At 36.0% G+C, this 19369-nt stretch overlaps 1 protein-coding gene across 1 annotated transcript; it reads right to left on the bottom strand.

Moving 5' to 3' along the window:
• Positions 1-12559: 12559 nt before the first annotated feature.
• Positions 12560-15853, bottom strand: LOC111888085 (protein FAR1-RELATED SEQUENCE 5-like). Its single transcript, XM_023884190.1, has 5 exons — positions 15643-15853; positions 14407-15247; positions 14118-14301; positions 13333-13902; positions 12560-13171 (listed from the first exon to the last, which is right to left on the bottom strand). The coding sequence occupies exons 1-5, from the start codon at positions 15851-15853 to the stop codon at positions 12560-12562; spliced, it is 2418 nt and encodes an 805-aa protein (XP_023739958.1).
• Between the last annotated feature and the right edge of the window lie 3516 nt (positions 15854-19369).

Raw genomic sequence — 19369 nt, 5'->3', positions numbered from 1 at the left:
TGGTTAATTATAAAGATGTGGTCAAAAATAATCCACGTGGGAGTATTATTCAAAAGATGTCGTTACAGGGATAAGATGAAGGGTTGCTGACTCAGGCGGGAGTCTAATTAATTTGATTTCAAACGGCGGTAAAAAGGGAACACATGCGAATTTGAAACGTCCAATCTCCAAATGACGTTGCAGACGCGTGTACGAATTTGAAACGGTTCCTTTCTAAAAAGCACAGAAAAGCGCGTGTGGATTTGAAATGGTTTATCAGAAACGGCGCTTGATGGGAGGCGTGTTCCAAGGAATCTGACACTCTCTCTCATGCGTGATCATCGCTTACCTTAACTGTCACGCCTCAGTCATTCCGGAAAACTCTTCGTATTTCAATAGACGATTTGGGCAGATTTTTCTCTCTCCTTACACCCACAATAAAAGGCGACATCCTCTCCCATTTACCTCTTTACTGCATCAAAATTCCCAAGAGAGCAAAAATTCCCTGAAACCCTTACTGTTCATCATCTTCTTCCCGACTTCAACAATGGCAGATTCATCCTCCGTGCATGCTACCTCTCACATCCTTCCCATTCGCCCTCAACAGTGTTTGGTAATCGATTTAACCCCTCAGGCATACGACTCCTACATGTTCCCAATCATCGAGTGTCTGAAATATTCGCCCATAGCTCCTGCACTTTCTAGGGTGGAATCGGTGCCCATGGAGCTCTTATCGCAGATTTATGCGACTGCACATTATGATAAAGTCGTCGATAGGATCTTCTTCAAGGTTTCTGATCACAAAGCCTCTATTTCCAAGCAACGATTTGGCTCATTGCTAGGGTTTGCTGCTGACCCTTCAAGGGTTAATCCGGAGACGATTCCGATAGGGCCCCTCTACAACATGTTCTACAATATGGGGTACACGAAGGCACTCTCCTCCATCGCAAAGTTCAAAAAGTCGTGTTTGCCGCCACAGTGGAACGGTATGTTCACTGTGCTTTTCAAGGGTCTATCAGAAAGGAGCTCAGGTTCAGATGGCTCCAATCGACTCTTCCTCTCCATTATGTACGGAGTTTACAACGGCGTCAACGTCGACTATGGGTTGGTTCTCTGGCAACAACTCATCCAAAGTTTGTCTTCTTCTTCACGACATTCTGAGGTGTCGTATGCAAGGTTTTGGACCCTCATCACTAAGTGGGCGATGGATAAGCACGATGTCCCCACTGTTGCCGGCGCATCGATGTCTTCGATCGGTACATTCCATACCACGAAGATCATCGTCTCAGATGCATCGAAATTTCCTTTCAATGGTTCCATTTCGGAGACCATGTACGCTGATGTCCCAGCTGACAGCAGAATCATCCGCACTTACAAAACATGAATCTATTGACAATTATCTTTGAAATTGGATTAGCATAAACATTACCACATCAAAAACAAGTTTATAAGTCCAAAAACATCTTAGGGTAATGTTCCTAGTCCAATTCCAGCCAAAAAAGTCGAATTTATGCTGTCTGGGGGTCCAACTCGTCGAGTGCACGAACCAACTCGGCGAGTTGGATGCATTTTGTCTTGGACTCGGCGATTCCATTCATGGACTCGGCGAGTCTGCTGGGCAGACAACATCAAAACTCGATTTTTCAGCTCCTTTTGCAAGTATAACAAGAAAACAAGCCTAGGCTTTGATACCATTGTTGGGTTTTGAGCATTCTAACACTCCTAAGTGTACATGCAACCCTAAATACCTTGGATCTATGTTTTCTCTATTATACATACAAATATGAACATCCAAGGTATTATCCTAATCTAGCATACAAAACATTGAATATAACAAGATAGAATACATACCTCTTTCATGTAGAAAGTCTTCATGAAGCTTGAGTGCCAAGTGCCTCAAGTGTGACACCTCAAATGGTTCACACAACACCAAATACACTTGGAATAACTTGAGAGAATTCTACACTTCATGAAAATCGGCTAGCCCTTTCTTACTCTCTCTAGTGGTCGATTTTGGTCAAGAATAAGATGCATATATAGTTAGGGTTACACCATGTAAACCCTAATTGACATGGCCTTTCATTTCCATGATCCATGGGTACAAAAACACCGTGGAGCATCATATGGGTTTTAGCCCAACTAGATAATCCGTGGAGCATTAGCCCACTATATAAGTATGGATGATTTGCACAATCAACTCATATATTTAATTAGTCTTCTTTTGATCACTTAATTAATCCTAGATTAATTCTTGATCAATACTAATTAAATAATCTTATTATTCTTATTATTAATATACTAGAACTTATAATATATTAATAACCATAAGTGTCTTATTTCTCTCATTTAGTCTATCCAAGTGCACGATGCCATGCAACCCAAATGTTCCATGCCGGGTCGGGTCAAGTCTTACCAATTATAGTTATGGACTTAGACATTAATCCAACAACTTGATCTTGTCCGGGTCCGAGATTGGGTGCAAGCCAGCTGGTGCGAGCTGGCATCCTTATCCGAGGAGCGCCCAACGTAGCCAGGGACTACGCCCAGCGTGATCTGAGGCCTCGCTGGGTATAAAAGGGGGGCGAGGGTTCTGACTTTTTCACACATTTCTCACTTCTCTCTCTAGTTTCTTTCTCTATCTAACTCCCCTAAACCCTCCTAAACCCTAGGGAACCTCCCTAGCACCCGAAGGAAGCCCCGAGGCTCTCGGAGTCCCGAAAGAAAAAGAGTCTTTCGGTTTCGAAACGCTGCTCCAAATAAAGTCCGGTTTTCTTTAAAATCCGTTGTAAGTGAGTTACGCTTACGCAACTTTTCATATAGCTTTCAAATAATTATAGTAATGTTATTAGGACTTTAAAATAATTATTTAGGCTATTATTATGAGTTATATTGAGTGTTATTTAACACTTATATAATAAAAATAATAGCTAGGCTATTAATTTGTCGCAGTTATCGTTAGACTCAACCCTAGTGGTATTGGTACTAGGTTTTAACGAAGGAAAATTGTTTTGAGAGTATCGAAGTGCTGTCCGAGTGCTGAGTCACCACCTTTCAAGTGAGTGCATAGTCCCTTTTCATCTTACACATAGATATGAAGTATTTTAATATAAATTACGTGCTATGTGTGCATATTGTCTGAATACTTGCTGTCTATGATGGGTGAAAGATTTTTATACATGATTTGAATGATTTAAATTGTATACGTATTTTATATCTACAAATTATGTTGGGTAAAACATGGATAGATGAAATAATTGTTGTGTGATAACACGATGAAATACATCAATGTTGACAGTAATCCAGTCATCAAGTGGAGTATAGATGACGACCATGGACGATACTAGACAGTCCAGTGGAACGCTAACAGGCCCGTAACCTGTAGGTGTTTTTGAACTAGGTGCTCATTAGGTATTTTTGAATTGAGTGTGTTCACTAGGTATTTTTGAACTGAGTGTGTTCACTAGGTATTTTTGAACTGAGTGTGTTCACTAGGTATTTTTGAACTGAGTGTGTTCACTAAGTATGTTGAACTAAGTGTGTTTACTAGTTACTTTTGAACTAAGTGTTTACCAGATGCTTTGGACTACGTGTTCACCAATTATAATCTATAAGCCTTGGTAATGATGTACTCCATGCCGATTCCTTAGGATGATCCTTAGGAATAAATAAACGAGGAATAGCTGATTCTTAGGGTAGATCCTTAAGACTAAAAAAGATAATGGGGATGGATAATTGGGTTGATTGTTTGATTGTTTAAACATAATAATTATATTATTGTGGGTTGAAAACCCTATGTACTCACCAGGTTTCCCAACCTGACCCACTCAGTTTATTTATATCACAGGTATTAATATGAAGTCACATTACACTGAGAGATTAAAGAGATGTAGATCACTAGTGTAAATAAATGTAAGTTCCGTTTAAGCTTATGTTTCTATATTGACGATGACATCCCAAACGTTTTAAAATGAATAAAATACGTTTCTTCGAAAATGTTTTGATAACGTATTTATCATGTTTTACTGGGAACAAAATCCGCAACATTTTTATTAAAAGAAGTACTCTGATTTTTTTATAAAGCATAAACAAAATCGGTCTTTTCTGGCCATGAAAATGGGGATGTCACATGAGGCATCACACTTGAGGTGCTAGGCTCACAAGGTTTCAAGGAACACTTTCAACAACAAGGTATGTAGTTCTATCTTTTATACAAAGAAAATTGTACCCCATGTATGCTAGATAGGTTCATAACCTTGGAAAACAACTTTGCATGATTATTAGACAAACATAGATCCAAGGTTATTAGGGTTGCATGTACACTTAGGAAGTGTTAGAATGCTCAAATCCCATCAAAAATACCATACAGCTATTTGATTATGTGATATGTTAGAACAACATGCTAGTGCTAGGCTAGGGATCTTCAGGAATTGCATGATAGAATATCCTAATTACATGATGTCTGCTAGCCTAGGGTTTCCTTTATATGAGATTGACATCATTACTATAGTTGCTTAGTGTATGCATCACGGTTATACATAATTAAGATCTTATAGCTTGAGAATGTTTAATTTGGCCTTATGTTCTGTTCTTTTTTGATTGGGAGCTTAGGTAGGATTGGATATTCGAAAGTCTATGGGGTCTAGCGTTATGTATGGCTAGCATACACTAGTGATGCAGGGTTGGTGGAAGTTTCATGGATAGGTGGGTTATGTGAGGTCGGTAGATCAGTTGTGAGACAGTTAGTATTCCTCTAGGACTGAGGATTAAGCGCTCGCTATGTTTACATATATTGTCAGGGTGTTGTGGTGATACATGAGACAAATATGGGTAGGTGTGGAAGGTAGTATGGGTCCATAGTACTGAAAGCACAAGACCCATACGCGTAGCAAGGAAGTCACAACCCCTAGGGTTGGTTGGGAGTTGGTTCGCTGTTAGCATATGGGTTATTCAAGATCTTTTGGGTGTATTTCCAGAATGGTGATTACAAGGCATTTTGAGACCAAATCTAGGTCAGGATCAAGAGTTGTCAGTCAGGATACGTCAGTATTGTTAGGATCGTGTTAGTGAGATCATCCGGGAGGAGGTGATTGGGATTGTTCGGGGTCAGATCCCGAAGATGTTTGGGTCTAACAAGACCGCCATGGTTGAGTAATTCGATGAGCGCTATGTAGCCTTGCTGATATGGCTACCGCAGCAACTGCATCAGCTGTAACGATGGCAGGAGGAAGGAGTCGGTCGAGCTTGCAGTACCGAGACTTGTCACTAGGACATATTTTGGTGTGCAGTGGGCTGCAGTTACTTGGGATTGGGGAAATGTTCCATACTCGTTGCACTCCGTGGGTTGAGCGGGAGAAGTTAGTATATTAGTTTCCTGGTTTGAGGCTTCAGGGGTCTTGCTTGAGGTCGGGATTCGAGTTGCAGGGACTCCAAAAGGGAGCGATGATTATGATCAGTTAGAGTGTTGTAGCTGGAAGTAGAATGGATAATAGATGGATAAGAATGTCGTTTCCTAGGGCAAGGATTATACTCTTTCAGTTGTTCGATCTCCGAGTATTGAGCATGCTTGCGACCCTAGGATCAGGTTGTGTTCCAGCTCGGGTTAGTTAGTCCCTATGATTGGCGACAGTATTTCAGCGCTAGTGAGCATGGGTGGGTCGATGTGGCATGAGTATTTTGTGAGGTCCGGTTCGCCTTGGATCTCTTGTATCGGGCTGAAAGGATTGATTGTACGATCTATTGCACTTTTGGGGACTAGAAACTATGTCTTGGGAGTAGTTTGTAACCCGGTTTAGGGCAAAGGTTGCTTCGGCTACTGTAGTTCAGATATGGATGATCGAGTTGGTGAGTAAGTCAGGGTGTGAGACCCTAAATGATAGTATTTCTAGAGCCGAGGGTGGGAGACTTGTCGGAGCACTTTGGGAAGAAGGGTATTATGTGGGAGGTTGCGGACAGAGTCCTATGGAATAGTTATTCGACGTTGTCAAGATTCAATGGTTTTTAGTAGTCGTTATTAATTGGCGTATGAGAGCGCCAAGGGATGTAGCTTGTTGTTGAAGTATTAGTAGAGCATCTATCTTTGGACTTCAAGATTTGAGAGTGGGATCTTTCAAGCATCAGGGACTGTCAGCTAAGTTATGTTGGGCTTCACACCAGTGGGTGGTGGTTAGTGTCCTAAGTGGGGGAGAATTGGTAATTCTCAGGGAGCAGGAATTCTCCAAATGGGATTCAAGAGGCGACAGTTGCGAAGCTTGGACCGTGCCACCCATTCCCTTATGCAGTGTGTTTATGCTTCCAGAGTCTTTGGGGTATGTTTCTCCCCAATGGTGAAATAGAATTTTGATTTGTATTAGACTCGTGTTGCGGTAACCTTCGGGATAATTGTGGAAGTCTTCTCAGACTAGTCTGTATTGGTAGAATCGGATCAGTCTCGATCCAGTATGGGCTTTGTGGCGAGTAAATGTGAAGTTAAGGACTCCCAATAATGTTCATGGTAGTCGCTCTTCATGTGTAATGGAAGGTATTTATGATGGGATTAGAGTCGATTCAATGTACGTGTGATCAGGTCTGGGTTATAGTCTGCAAGTTGGATCTAAAGTTCGTCTATCATTCTATTTTGGGGTCGAGTGAGACCAAGGGTTGCAGGATTTTGCTTGGATAAGCAACTTGATCTACAGGTGGATCATGCATAGTGGGATTTCAACATGGTAGCACAGGTTGGCGTTGTAAAGGACGTTGGCTAGGTTCTCTTTTGGATAAGGTTGATAGTTTATCAGGAGCATCCAGTCATGAGCTGAGGGCCAGGTGGGGTATACCAGACTCATGCTGTGGGCTCAGAGGCAATCCAGACCTATGTTGAGGGCCTTGTAGGGGTATTCCAGTCATAGGTTGTGGGCCCAGTGATCCTAGTAGTTCATTCTTCTGTTGGAGCGCTTTCGGAATGGAAACATTATTGAGGTTCGGGCGAGCCGTAATCGGCTGCAAGGAATCACAAGATTTGTGTGAAATACAAGGGTAGTTCCTTGAGCTTCAAGTTATGAGTTTAGACCATAATTTCATATATAGCGGTATTATGATCTCGGGGAACGGTCCAGACATGCTGAAGGTTCTGAGAGTGGTCCAGATAAGCTGAAGGCCTGGAAAGGCGGTCCAGTCATGCTAAAGACTCGGTATGTGTTAGTGGATCAATATGAGGAGAATGAGTGAATATGTCTCCATGCAATGGTAATCGAGATGGTCTGGCCCCAAGTATTGATCATGATGATGGTGTTGGCTGGAGGCCGTGCGTGGGCCTAGTTGGTATGTGATCGGATTCGGAATATATGGGAGTTTAGGAATAACAGTTGCTCTACATAGATAGTGTAGAGTGGAGTTTAGCTCAGTGGCACTTATAAGTGCGGTAAGGGTTGGGGAGTAGATTTCCTGGAAAGGGAAGGTATGTAGCTCCGGAAGGAGTGTTGGTCCTCTGAAAGGAAAGCAATAGTGTAAATGGATGATCGAAAGTACTTCAGTTATTGATAGTAAGCATTGGGGTTGTACCAAATATATGAAAGCACTTATGGGTAGGATGCCCGTTGAGGTTGTGGCAATGTTGGATAATGCGTAGGCATGTTTTTTTTAGTCTCCTTGGAAGAGGAGGAGGATAGTGATCCCAGATTTGGGATTGGGACAGAGGAAGGTAAGACAGCAGGTTAACAGACTTGGGAGTAGTCTAAACCGGTGCTGAGGACTGTATGAGGATATTACAGTCGTAGGTCAAGGACCAAGAAACCGCGATAGGGAAGTGTGAGTGGGAGTAGCGCAGGAGCTAAAGGATGAGTCATCCTGTCAGCACGGAAAGAGAAGAGTTGGATTCAGGGAGGAAACAGGATGAGAGTCCATCGGTGCAAGTTGAGAGAAGTGGCATCAGATAGATGAGAGATAGCAGGATAATACTGGGTCAAGACCCGGTGGTCCAGGGTGATATCTAGCTTTGTATGACTCAAGCGTTGGTTGTGATTGGGAATGATAGAAATATCATCGGGTGATCAGTGGTTGATAAATGTTGTTATCAGAGAAAGAAACTGGTAGTCGGCTTGAGGCAGTGGTCAGGACACTGCAAGAGAAGAATTGGGTTGTTAGGGTTTCGGTAGTAGTTGTTGGAAGAATCTGGTTCGGTTCGAGATCAGAAGTTGCATTGTGGGAGGGTTATCTGGATGGTGTACCACAGCAGGCTTCGAGGATGAAGCCTAATTTAAGTGGGGGAGAATTGTAACACCCTGAGTTCAGAAGTACAAGTTCAGGGCTCTAAGTGAAAGTATGGAAGGTCGACTCGGCGATTCAGGTCGCGATTCTGGACGCATGTTAAGTGACCAACTCGGCGACTCGGCAGCTGGACTCGGCGAGTTGGTGCTGAAGGGAGAAAAACCCTAATTTGGGGTTTATGCTATATATAAAGCACATTATAGCCACCCTCAACCTCTTTACTACCCATTTGAGTTCCAGAAGCCCTAGTTAGTGTGTGTGAGCCTCCATTGTTGAAGTTTGAGCTTGGAAGAAGAATTTAAGAGGAGAAAGTTAGAAGATCAAGAGGCTAGCATTCGGAGGCCATTGTAGATCCGAAATCTACTCTTTCTTGGGCACATTTTTGAGGTAACAAGTCGTTACCTTGAGTTTTCTCCTTCTAGATCCATTCTTGGTTGTTGTTCTGGGAATTTTAGCTTGATTGGAACCCATTTCGGGTTTAGAGATTAGAGCTGAAGTTGCAACTTCATATCTAGGTTAATAGTGAACTATGAAATCTTAAAGCATCAGCCATGGGGTTTGATTTAGAGTATCTTTGTCCCAAAAACCTCCTTATAGCTTGATTGGAGCTTGTTGAGCCTTGCATGCACGTAAAGTTGGAAACTTTACATGTGAATTTGGACCTAGGAGTCCAAATCTATGTATTGGAAGCAATAAAATAGCCTAAAATCGTCTGAACGAAGATGTTATGTGTGGACTCGGCTAGTCTGGGAGATGACTCGGCGAGTTGGGCTTGATATCAGACTTGAGTTGCATAGTAAATCGGTGAGTCACACGGGTAGATTCGGCGAGTTGTATGAAGATGGGCAGGAACTCGATGAGTTGGAAGAACAACTCGACAAGTCAGATGAAGATTGTCTTGGACTCGGCGAGTCTGTTCTTGGACTCGGCGAGTCGGGTCGTAGAACCCCGATCCCTTTCTGTTAAAGCCTTGGATTAGTGCTTCGGTTGGGGACCCAGTGAGTTGGTCAGAATGGAACTCATTGATCATTGGACTCGGCGAGTCTTGGGACGACTCGGCGAGTCTTGGGACGACTCGGCGAGTTAAGTGTGTTATGAGAGTTTTCTGGATAAGGGAACTCGGCGAGTCGAAGGGGTGACTCGGCGAGTAGAGTCAACCAGGAAGGTTGACTTTGACTTTGACTTTGACCAAGGGTTGACCAGTTTGACTTCCAAGGGTTTTTTGGTAATTATTGGTGTTTATTGGTTTGTTTATTTGGTGATGATCAATGGTGGAGTTCGTGCTCGGAGCAGCGTGGTCTTATTTCTTCAAGTCGGCAGTTGCAGGTGAGTTATCCTCACTATACTAAGGGGTCTAAGGCACCAAGGCCGGCCCATTGGATATGTTATCCTAGTAGTGTTAAATGTTGAGTATGAGTTAGTGTTGCATGCTAGTGGTTATGCCAGTTAGGTAGACCTGTAGGACTACTTGTGGTGTTATATGATTATTGCATGCTCAGTAGTTATGTTATATGTTATGTGGGTTAGGTTGAGGTTGTACTGCTCCATGCGGTAGCCAACAAACCCTAGAGTACTCCAGATATGAGTTGAGGGCCCGGTAGGCATTCCAGACTCATACTGAGGACTCGAGAGTATGCTAGATATGCGCTGAGGGCCCGGTAGGCATTCCATACTCATATTGAGGACTCGGGAGTAAGCCAGATATGAGCTGAGGGCTCGGTAAGCATTCCAGACTCATACTGAGGACTCGGGATCATTCCAGATACGAGCTGAGGCCTCGGTCGGCATTCCAGACTCGTACTGAGGGCTTGGTGGCAATCCAGTTGTGAGCTGAGGGCTCGGCTGGCATTCCAGACTCACACTGTGGGCCCAGGGGTATTCCAGTCTGTAAAGATGTGGACCCGTTACGTGTTGTTCTGTGTTATTGATATGATATGTTAAGGTTGATATTGCTATGTGGACTATATGTGTATCAGTATTTTGGGGGTAACTCACCAAGCTTTCGAGCTTACAGTTTCAGTTTATTGTTTCAGGTACATTAGAGGATCGCGGCAAGGCGAAGGCGTGATCGTATAGCTCCTCCTATTATACTTATGTTTCTAGGAAAAACTCTGATAACTAATATTTGAAAACAAAGTTGTAATGTTTTTAATGAACTTGATATGTATAAAAATTTTAAATTGGTTTGAAATTTTTGGGTGTTACAGTGTAGCAGAATGGATATTCTCTCTCCATGGAGAGCCAAAGTAAGTTGCATTTAAAATATGTTTAAAATTACTTAATTTTTTTGGTTGCTTATTAAAATTAGTATTAATTGGTCACGTCTTTTGCAATGATATAGTTTTCCACACTTTGGATGGTTTTTCTGCTGAGAGATTTCACATGGAAAGTTTTTTTTCCAACATGTGAACTACTTGGTCATGTGATTGATTGTTGGAGTCAAGTGTTGAATCTTGATGAAAGTAAGCGTGCACCTGAATCGCCTCTTATAGTTTATTGCAAGACAGATGTGACGGGATAATTTAATATTGATCAATGTTGATTATACTATTTTTTAAATACAACATATAAATAAGTTAATGAGTTTTTAAAAATGGATTACATAATTCATATCTTGAAAGTGATTTAATAGAAAGTCAACGTAAAGATAAATTCATTCAGAATCTGGTGCTTTCTATTGAAGATATGGACGCAAGCCTACGTTACGTTGGATTGGTAAGAGATATATCTGAACAGTTTACTTATGTGTTTATTTATCATTGATCAAATATGAATATTGAATAAAGTGAATACATGTAAATGAATAAACGTTGCAACTTTTCCTACCAGTCATCCGTTCCTTCCACATTTTCCTTTTTGTGATCAATCTACAACACCCAGAATTTGTAATCATTGACAACAACAAAGTTGATGATCATATTGATGATAGATATGGTCAGTTGCCCCAAATCATTGTAAGTGATTAATAAAAGTTACATTAAATAGTTAATAAAATTTCATATGTGTTGACAATCTTTTTTCCATTTTCAGAAAGAGTACATAGTTGATTACTTAAAATCTCAGAATCATCCAAAAGTTGAGATGTTTTCACATGTGATGCCACATAGACTGGAAATGCCTTGGAGAACAATAAACAACCACATTGATTGTGGTGTGTTTACGATGCGTCACATGGAAACGCATATGGGTGGAAGTATGAATGAGTTTAAAGTTGGGTTCAAGAACGAGTCTTCTGCACAAGATGATCAACTTGTTAAACTGAGGACAAAGTATTTATACAAAATCGTCACTCATGAATATAATGTGCAAAAAGATTATATGCTCCAAAAGGTTGATGAATTCCACAAGATTCCTTCAAGACAACGTTCTCAATTGTTGGCCATTGCAAAGGAACAAATTCACACGAGATTGGATGATTTTATTTAGTTATGTTAAAAAAGTTATTTTAGTTATGACTTCGATGGTTTCTTTTGGATAGTTTTAAAACAATGGTTTTGTATGCTAAGGATATTAACTTGGGTTGCAAAACGTACAATAGTTCGTTTGGTTTGGTACTTTTAGTAATGGAATGGTTATATTTTAATAGTTATAATTTTATATTAACTTTTGAAAAATTAAATTATGTCAAAAAACGATGATTAACATGACTGGTATAATTTTAATGTATATTCACCAATGATTCTTACTAACAAACAATTGTTAATATGCTATACTACTATGACCATACAATCATAACTTTTAATAATTTAAATGAATATATCTATATTCTATAATGATTGTTGCTGTTTTTATATCTTAAAGTATGTTGTTATTCAATATTGAATAATAGCATAAATACATTAATTATTCATAACATATTATACTGTAAATGCAAATTGTTTTAACTTAACAGAAGAGTATTTTACAAATTTCATATCATTAATATGTTGAAAGTAATTAATGTATTTATGATATTATTCATTATTGACTATAACAAAGGGTTTAAAGTCTACTATGATATACTACTAACAACATACAATAGACTATGAATACAGCTTGAATTGTATATGACTGTAGTCTATAATGATTGATGTTTTTATAATTTCAACAAAGGAAAAATATATCTATTCTAAGTGCAAACTATTTTAATCAAATAACATAGGTTTAAATGCCTATTAATATCATTAATCTGTTAGGATTACCAGATTTGTTTATGCTATTATTAATTGTTGAATAAAACAAAACGTTTAAAATAATGAAGGTGTTTTAAGATAAAATGACATACTAAATCATAGAAACATATTCTTATTCATAAACCTAATAGAAAAGTAAAATTTAATGGGCAAACGAATGGGCCATTTTAAGGTTGTTTTGACTCTCGTGCAAGTCTGACTTTGCAAGTCCTCCAATTATGGTTAACATATTGATTGCAACCTGTGCACATTCTGGTTTTTTTCTTTGCAGCTGCAACAACTTTCTCAATAGCACTAACCATTATTTTCTTAGTTTCACTACCTTTTGAACGTATAGATGAAGGTGGATGGATATTTATTTCATCAGGAATGCTGCATATTCCAAGCATTTGAATAATTTCTTCTTCATCATTATCAGATGATGTTTGGTTTGAACTGCCAAACTCCATTGCTGCCTGCTTCAAGTTACATGTTTTTTCAACAAATTCCAACAATTTCTCCTTGCTTCTTTTGAAATGATCCAAGCAGTATTCAATATTGTTGTATGCCTCAGTTAGAAGTTTAAAGGTGTCATCTTCTGTTTCCATGGCAACATGTTTCATGGCAAGCAAATGGCTGGAAATTGCATCCCTTCTCCATCTTCTGAGAATATACTGCTCTGTAATCTCTTCAACATGGTTGTTTTTCAATACAACAAAAATATGACGACACAAAATGCCAGTACGTATGAAGTGATTGCATGAACATTTAACTTCTTTTTCAGTCAACTTTAGTTCAACCTACATTGTATAATAAAAATAGTGTATGTTAGTAACTGACTGAATTAACATATTATTGGTGGTTATTGCATAATATTGAAACAAGTATATGTAATTTAGAAACAATGATATAATATACTTGTATGATCACTAATGAATAGCGTTTAAACGATGAATATAACCTTGCATTTTATCTTCAACTGTTTGCTCTTATCCGTTTGTGTAATCATAACAACTTGCCACCCATCAATCATTTCAACATTGTCAATAGAACAGTACCAGACTGCTTTAAATATTTCCTTTTTGACCTCATAGAAAACGGTTTTAGTGTAAACCGTAGCTGCATGTTCTAGTAATCCACTTGGAAGCGTCATTTCATGCTTTGCATTTTTTGTATCATGTTCTAGTTTTTGTTGACCATTCCGTTTCTTTCCAATTGCAGTGTCGTAGTTCATCATGAAATAGATAAGCAAATTACCAGAGTTAGAGTATTTACTAAAAAATGAGTTGACGCTTTCAGACCTTGAAGTAGTTTTCATCAGACCGTGTAGTGGCATGTCTTTAAAATAGTCTAGAATCCAAAGCTTTTGATCCCTGTACATGTATTTGAACCATCTTTTGTCATGTAGTTTGAATTTTCTCATAAGCAGTTTCAACCTTGATTCAAAGACTTCAGGCTCGATGTAGACATTCCAAACAAGCTTAGTAAAACGCTTTCGAAAATCAGTGTTTTTCAAAAAATCGGTTGAAACCTAAAAAAACATTAGAATTTTATAAGATTATCTATAAATAAACAATATTTATGCTAATCATTTTTAAAAATACGTAAACTGTGTAAATCATTGCTGAATAAAACATGTTGCGTGTTAACTTTAACCAAAATATACACACCTTAGCTTGTAGTTTTTTTCATAATGTGCCACATACATAAACAATGATTAAAACTAGGAAATATTGCTTCAACGACCTGTAGAATTTCTGGATCTTGGTCTGTTAACAATAATTGAGGGTGTTTTCCATGTGCTTTCAAAAAAGCTTCGAGCAACCAACGATAAGATTCTATTGACTCGTTGCTTAACAAACCTGCTCCAATGTTTATTGAACGTTTGTGGTTATCAATGGCTGTAAACAGCACAAAAATCATTCCATACCTGTATTAAAAAGGTAATTAAAAACAAATTGAACATTGATTATAAACTCAAAAAACATCAATATTCATATTTAAAGAAAAAAAATAGATAACTATAAGAGCATACTTATTTGTTCGGAATGTAGCATCAAATGAGATCACATCTCCAAACTCCTTGTAATATAACTTATCGGTTTCATCCGCCCAAAACACTGCGTTTAACACACTATCAACATATTTATACTCAAATGTGTAGTTAGGTAACTCATCTTTCCTCATGTTCATTTTGTCAACAACCAGCCGTGCATCCTTGTCTCCTATAATGTTTCCCATCTTCCTTCTAAAATTTTTATAATCAATTGCTTCAGGGCCAACGTTTTCATAATCTCCTTGCAAACTAGCTTGTAACTTATGTGCCTTTGTTGCACCAATGTTAGATGTTGAAGAACGCAAAGAACGCACTATAAACTCCTTGTCTTTATAACTAAGTCGTCGTGCACGTTTGGAATAACATCTTTCTTCTTTAGTTTCTAGGGGGTGGTTGTGCTTCTCTTCAAACTCATATATTTTACAAGCATTAGTTCGCATATGTAACCTTTCAAACTTTATCAATGCCTTGCAGTCCTTGATTCTGAAGTTTGAGTTTCGTTTATTCCTTCCAGTTCCCTCAGGATCCAAAGTGTCAGTTGATCTGTTAGGTATTTTACCCATTTTGTTGCACACTACATACCTTTTTTTAATGGTTTTGTCACCAAAACTCGTTACTGTATTTAACCTGACACCAAAACCTGCTTTATCTGCATATAATTTATACATTTCAACCGCCTCCTCTAATGATTGATAAGTAGCATCTACATCTGGCATAAATTCTTTAGGAACAATAGGTTTCCACAACTTGGTTTTCTCATCGGGCGAGTCAACAACATTACTATTGAATGATTCCTCTTCAGAATCAGTTCGATTTGTACCTTTTTTTAGACAACAAAAAACAATAATGCGACATGAGAGACATGATATAAATTTAGATCAATTACATATTCATAAACTAGGAGTCCCCGTAAACTAAACAATTTTCTAATCATAATCAACATGTGTGAAACAGTAATCAAAGTTGAAGTTTTTACTCATTTTAAAATACACATAACTATGTCAAAAGATCTAAATAATTATCATATATAATTGTGTTGTCGCATAATCACCAATGCTTATCAAACTTAAGAAACATTGTATTAAACTTACGAAACAATGTACAACGATTTGTGATATACACCAGCATTAACTAATTAATCCATAAAACATATATGATTAATCGTATACAAATATGTACTGAATAAATGACACGTCTTATTCATCATATACATACATTCAATACTGATTGTAATACACGATCTGTCTTTAAAAGATGTTGAATTGTTACCTTCACTCGCATAATCAGATAATTGAATTCTTCCGCTGTATTGATCATCCGAATGATAGAAATCGTCTTCATCATATTGATTATTGTTGAATGCTTCGTCGCCATATTGATCATCATGTTCGGTATCATCACTACTGTAATCAAAACAGTCCGACATCGATATTGCTTCGTTAACAAATTCCTACGTTGTTATCTTCAACCATAAATGATGTTAGAGATACAAATTTCGATTGACTAAATCACGAATGGTATACTGGAAATCGTATATTCAATTCAACGATAACTATGGAATATCCCTTAATTATAGGTAAATAATAATGGATAATATATTGATTATTAATTGTATTATATTAATTAAAAATTACATTAAATACAAATTTACTTAAATACCCTAATAAAATGATTGGCTGATAAGTGTTCTCGCGTTCTCAACCTTTTAGGTGTTCTCATTTGATCCTACTCATATATATATATATATATATATATATATATATATATATATATATATATATATATATATATATATATATATATATATATATATATATATATATATATATATAAGGGTAAGAGGGGTGCATTAGTAATTTAATTTAGTTCATTAATGAAGTTAATAAATTATAATATATTATATATATATATATATATATATATATATATATAAATAAAAGGGTAAGAGGGGTGCATTAGTAATTTAATTTAGTTCATTAATGAAGTTAATAAATTATAATATATATTATTCATAATAATATCCCTTTTCTAAGGTTATTCAAATAGTGAATTAATTTTATTATCCTTTGATTTATTCAAATATATATGTTAAGGATTCAAATATATTTCTAATCAAAATAGGTTCCAGGTCTTTTTTCATTGCAATTGACATGGATGATACTCAACACGAGTTCGTTCAGATATGTAATAAATTTTGTTGTATTCAATTTTTATTTACAGATTTTGATCATTTAGAATTATGAAAGAATTAGGATCGGATATTTTTATTTTTATTTTTATTGGAACAATCATCCCTTATTATTAATTGTATTATATTAATTAAAAATTACATTAAATACAAATTTACTTAAATACCCTAATAAAATGATTGGCTGATAAGTGTTCTCGCGTTCTCAACCTTTTAGGTGTTCTCATTTGATCCTACTCATATATATATATATATATATATATATATATATATATATATATATATATATATATATATATATATATATATATATATATAAGGGTAAGAGGGGTGCATTAGTAATTTAATTTAGTTCATTAATGAAGTTAATAAATTATAATAGATATTATATATATATATATATATATATAAAAGGGTAAGAGGGGTGCATTAGTAATTTAATTTAGTTCATTAATGAAGTTAATAAATTATAATATATATTATTCATAATAATATCCCTTTTCTAAGGTTATTCAAATAGTGAATTAATTTTATTATCCTTTGATTTATTCAAATATATATGTTAAGGATTCAAATATATTTCTAATCAAAATAGGTTCCAGGTCTTTTTTCATTGCAATTGACATGGATGATACTCAACACGAGTTCGTTCAGATATGTAATAAATTTTGTTGTATTCAATTTTTATTTACAGATTTTGATCATTTAGAATTATGAAAGAATTAGGATCGGATATTTTTATTTTTATTTTTATTGGAACACTCATCCCTTCAGAATCATATAGAATAATCGAATGAGTCTCAACTGTTTCAAGGTATTGTAGTTTCCAAGCAATCATTTCCTTTATTCTTTTTCTGCTCTAACACCGCTTGAACCTTGTCAACTTTCTTATTGGACCTAAGAACCATTTCTTTTATTAATATATTTAATGGTTTTGGCTTTTTCTTATCTGGTGTTGCTATTGCATAATATTTTATCTTATTGTTTTTAACACTCGTATTAGAATAATTATTTGATATACTCGCTGTTCGTTTTATGTTTCATCAACTTAATGTATTTCTTGTTGTTGCACCATTTCCACTATCGTAGATTGAGGTGGAACATTGGTTGCCCCTACACAGAAAGAAGTTAAGATAATCATTAATTTAGGCACAACAAATTAACATATCTGAAAGCACAATGCAATTTAGTATGTTAAAAAAATTTATTCTTTTTTGCATCCAATAGTATTAGTTTTTTTATAAGACATAGAGTATACATATTCTACCAGATTATCAGCACACTAACTATGCAATAAAATCATAACGCACATTCATTCTACCATAACACATAGCTACATCACATTATACACCAATTACTCTGTACCAAAAAAAAAAAGCCAACATTTTTCACATTAGAGTTCATACTGAAATACATTTGTGATGAACTATTCTTTATGAATCAGTTCAATTCCACCAGAATTCTCATACAACACATGCTTCACGAATATTAAAAAAAATACTTTAAATCATAAACCATCCTCTACATATTATATCAGACCTCAAAACAAACAATCTTAAAAATCAATTCTTTCAGAATCTACTATATTCCAGTAGAATTTTGACACAAAAACAAAATTCATGAAGTTTTAAAAAACGAAAAAACAAAACTTTTAATCATAAATAATAAACTACATTTTATTGCTTACATGGGATATTAAACACACCTAAAGTTCTAGAAAATTATGCATAACAAACCCTAAACTAAGAACAGACAGAAAAACTAAAAAAACCCAAACTCTTTTTGTTGTTGTAAAATCTAAAAAAAAGTACCTTGAGGAGGTGCAACGAATCAACATCGTCTAAATTCAAAGCAGTGTCGGGTGTATTCTTGTATTTCGACTTGAATTCCTTATCGAATATTGAACTTGATCTTCGACTCGTCATTCTTTAAAAATATTTTCAATCTGTTGTATGTAATTACCACACACTTTGTATCCTCACATCTTGAATTCTTGTTTATAATGTACTATGATTATTAATTCTTCTTTATCGACCCCTAATTTTGAACAATTTTCCTCTGATTTCTTCACCGGTACATCCTTCACACTTTGTTACTAGGTGCGTTATTAATGGAGAATGCAATCAGCTTTTCCCAATATATTCGGTGTTACCTTGTTTAATGCACATGTAAAATTACATTAATAGCCTTTGGCAACCGTTTATTCCTATTAGAACGTTTTTTTTTTTTAATATAATAATATTAACTAGGTGTGAGACTCATGTATTACATGGGTTTAATTGAAAAAAAAATTAAATATGAAAATTTAACAATTTGAAAATTTTGAATTTATAAGAAAAATGAGAAAAAACTTGAATTATTAAAATTAATGAGGCTTTAATGTATTGAATACATTACACATATAAATCATTTGTAATAAATAACTTACATATATATTACCTTACATATTAAATATGAAATTCTAATTAATAAAATGAAAAATACAATAAAATGACAAGTGGAAAATAGAAAATTTAAAAATTCTAGAAAATGTCATGTGTCCAAATGAAAGAGAAGATGACATGTGGCAAAAAAAAACTTTCATTTATTAGAGTAGATACCACACTTTCCAATTATAAGATAAGTTAGTGGCTCACATTTAAGTTTTAACCATACATCCACACAATATTTACCATCCACATTATAACCTAACCCATATATATATATATATATATATATATATATATATATATATATATATATATATATATATAT

Source organism: Lactuca sativa, chromosome 3, assembly GCF_002870075.4.
Source record: "Lactuca sativa cultivar Salinas chromosome 3, Lsat_Salinas_v11, whole genome shotgun sequence".
Classification (NCBI taxonomy): Eukaryota; Viridiplantae; Streptophyta; class Magnoliopsida; order Asterales; family Asteraceae; genus Lactuca; species Lactuca sativa.
Note: the sequence above shows the minus strand (reverse complement) of the source record. Positions and strands in the feature narration are given on the sequence as shown.

Excerpts from the sequence above, each read along its gene's own strand:
- LOC111888085 (XM_023884190.1), bottom strand. The coding sequence starts at position 15,853 with ATGTCGGACTGTTTTGATTACAGTAGTGATGATACCGAACATGATGAT. Across the intron at positions 15,248-15,642 it reads TATTACAATCAGTATTGAAT|GTACAAATCGAACTGATTCT; the intron begins GTATGTATATGA and ends GTCTAAAAAAAG. Across the intron at positions 14,302-14,406 it reads GCTACATTCCGAACAAATAA|GTATGGAATGATTTTTGTGC; the intron begins GTATGCTCTTAT and ends TTTTTAATACAG.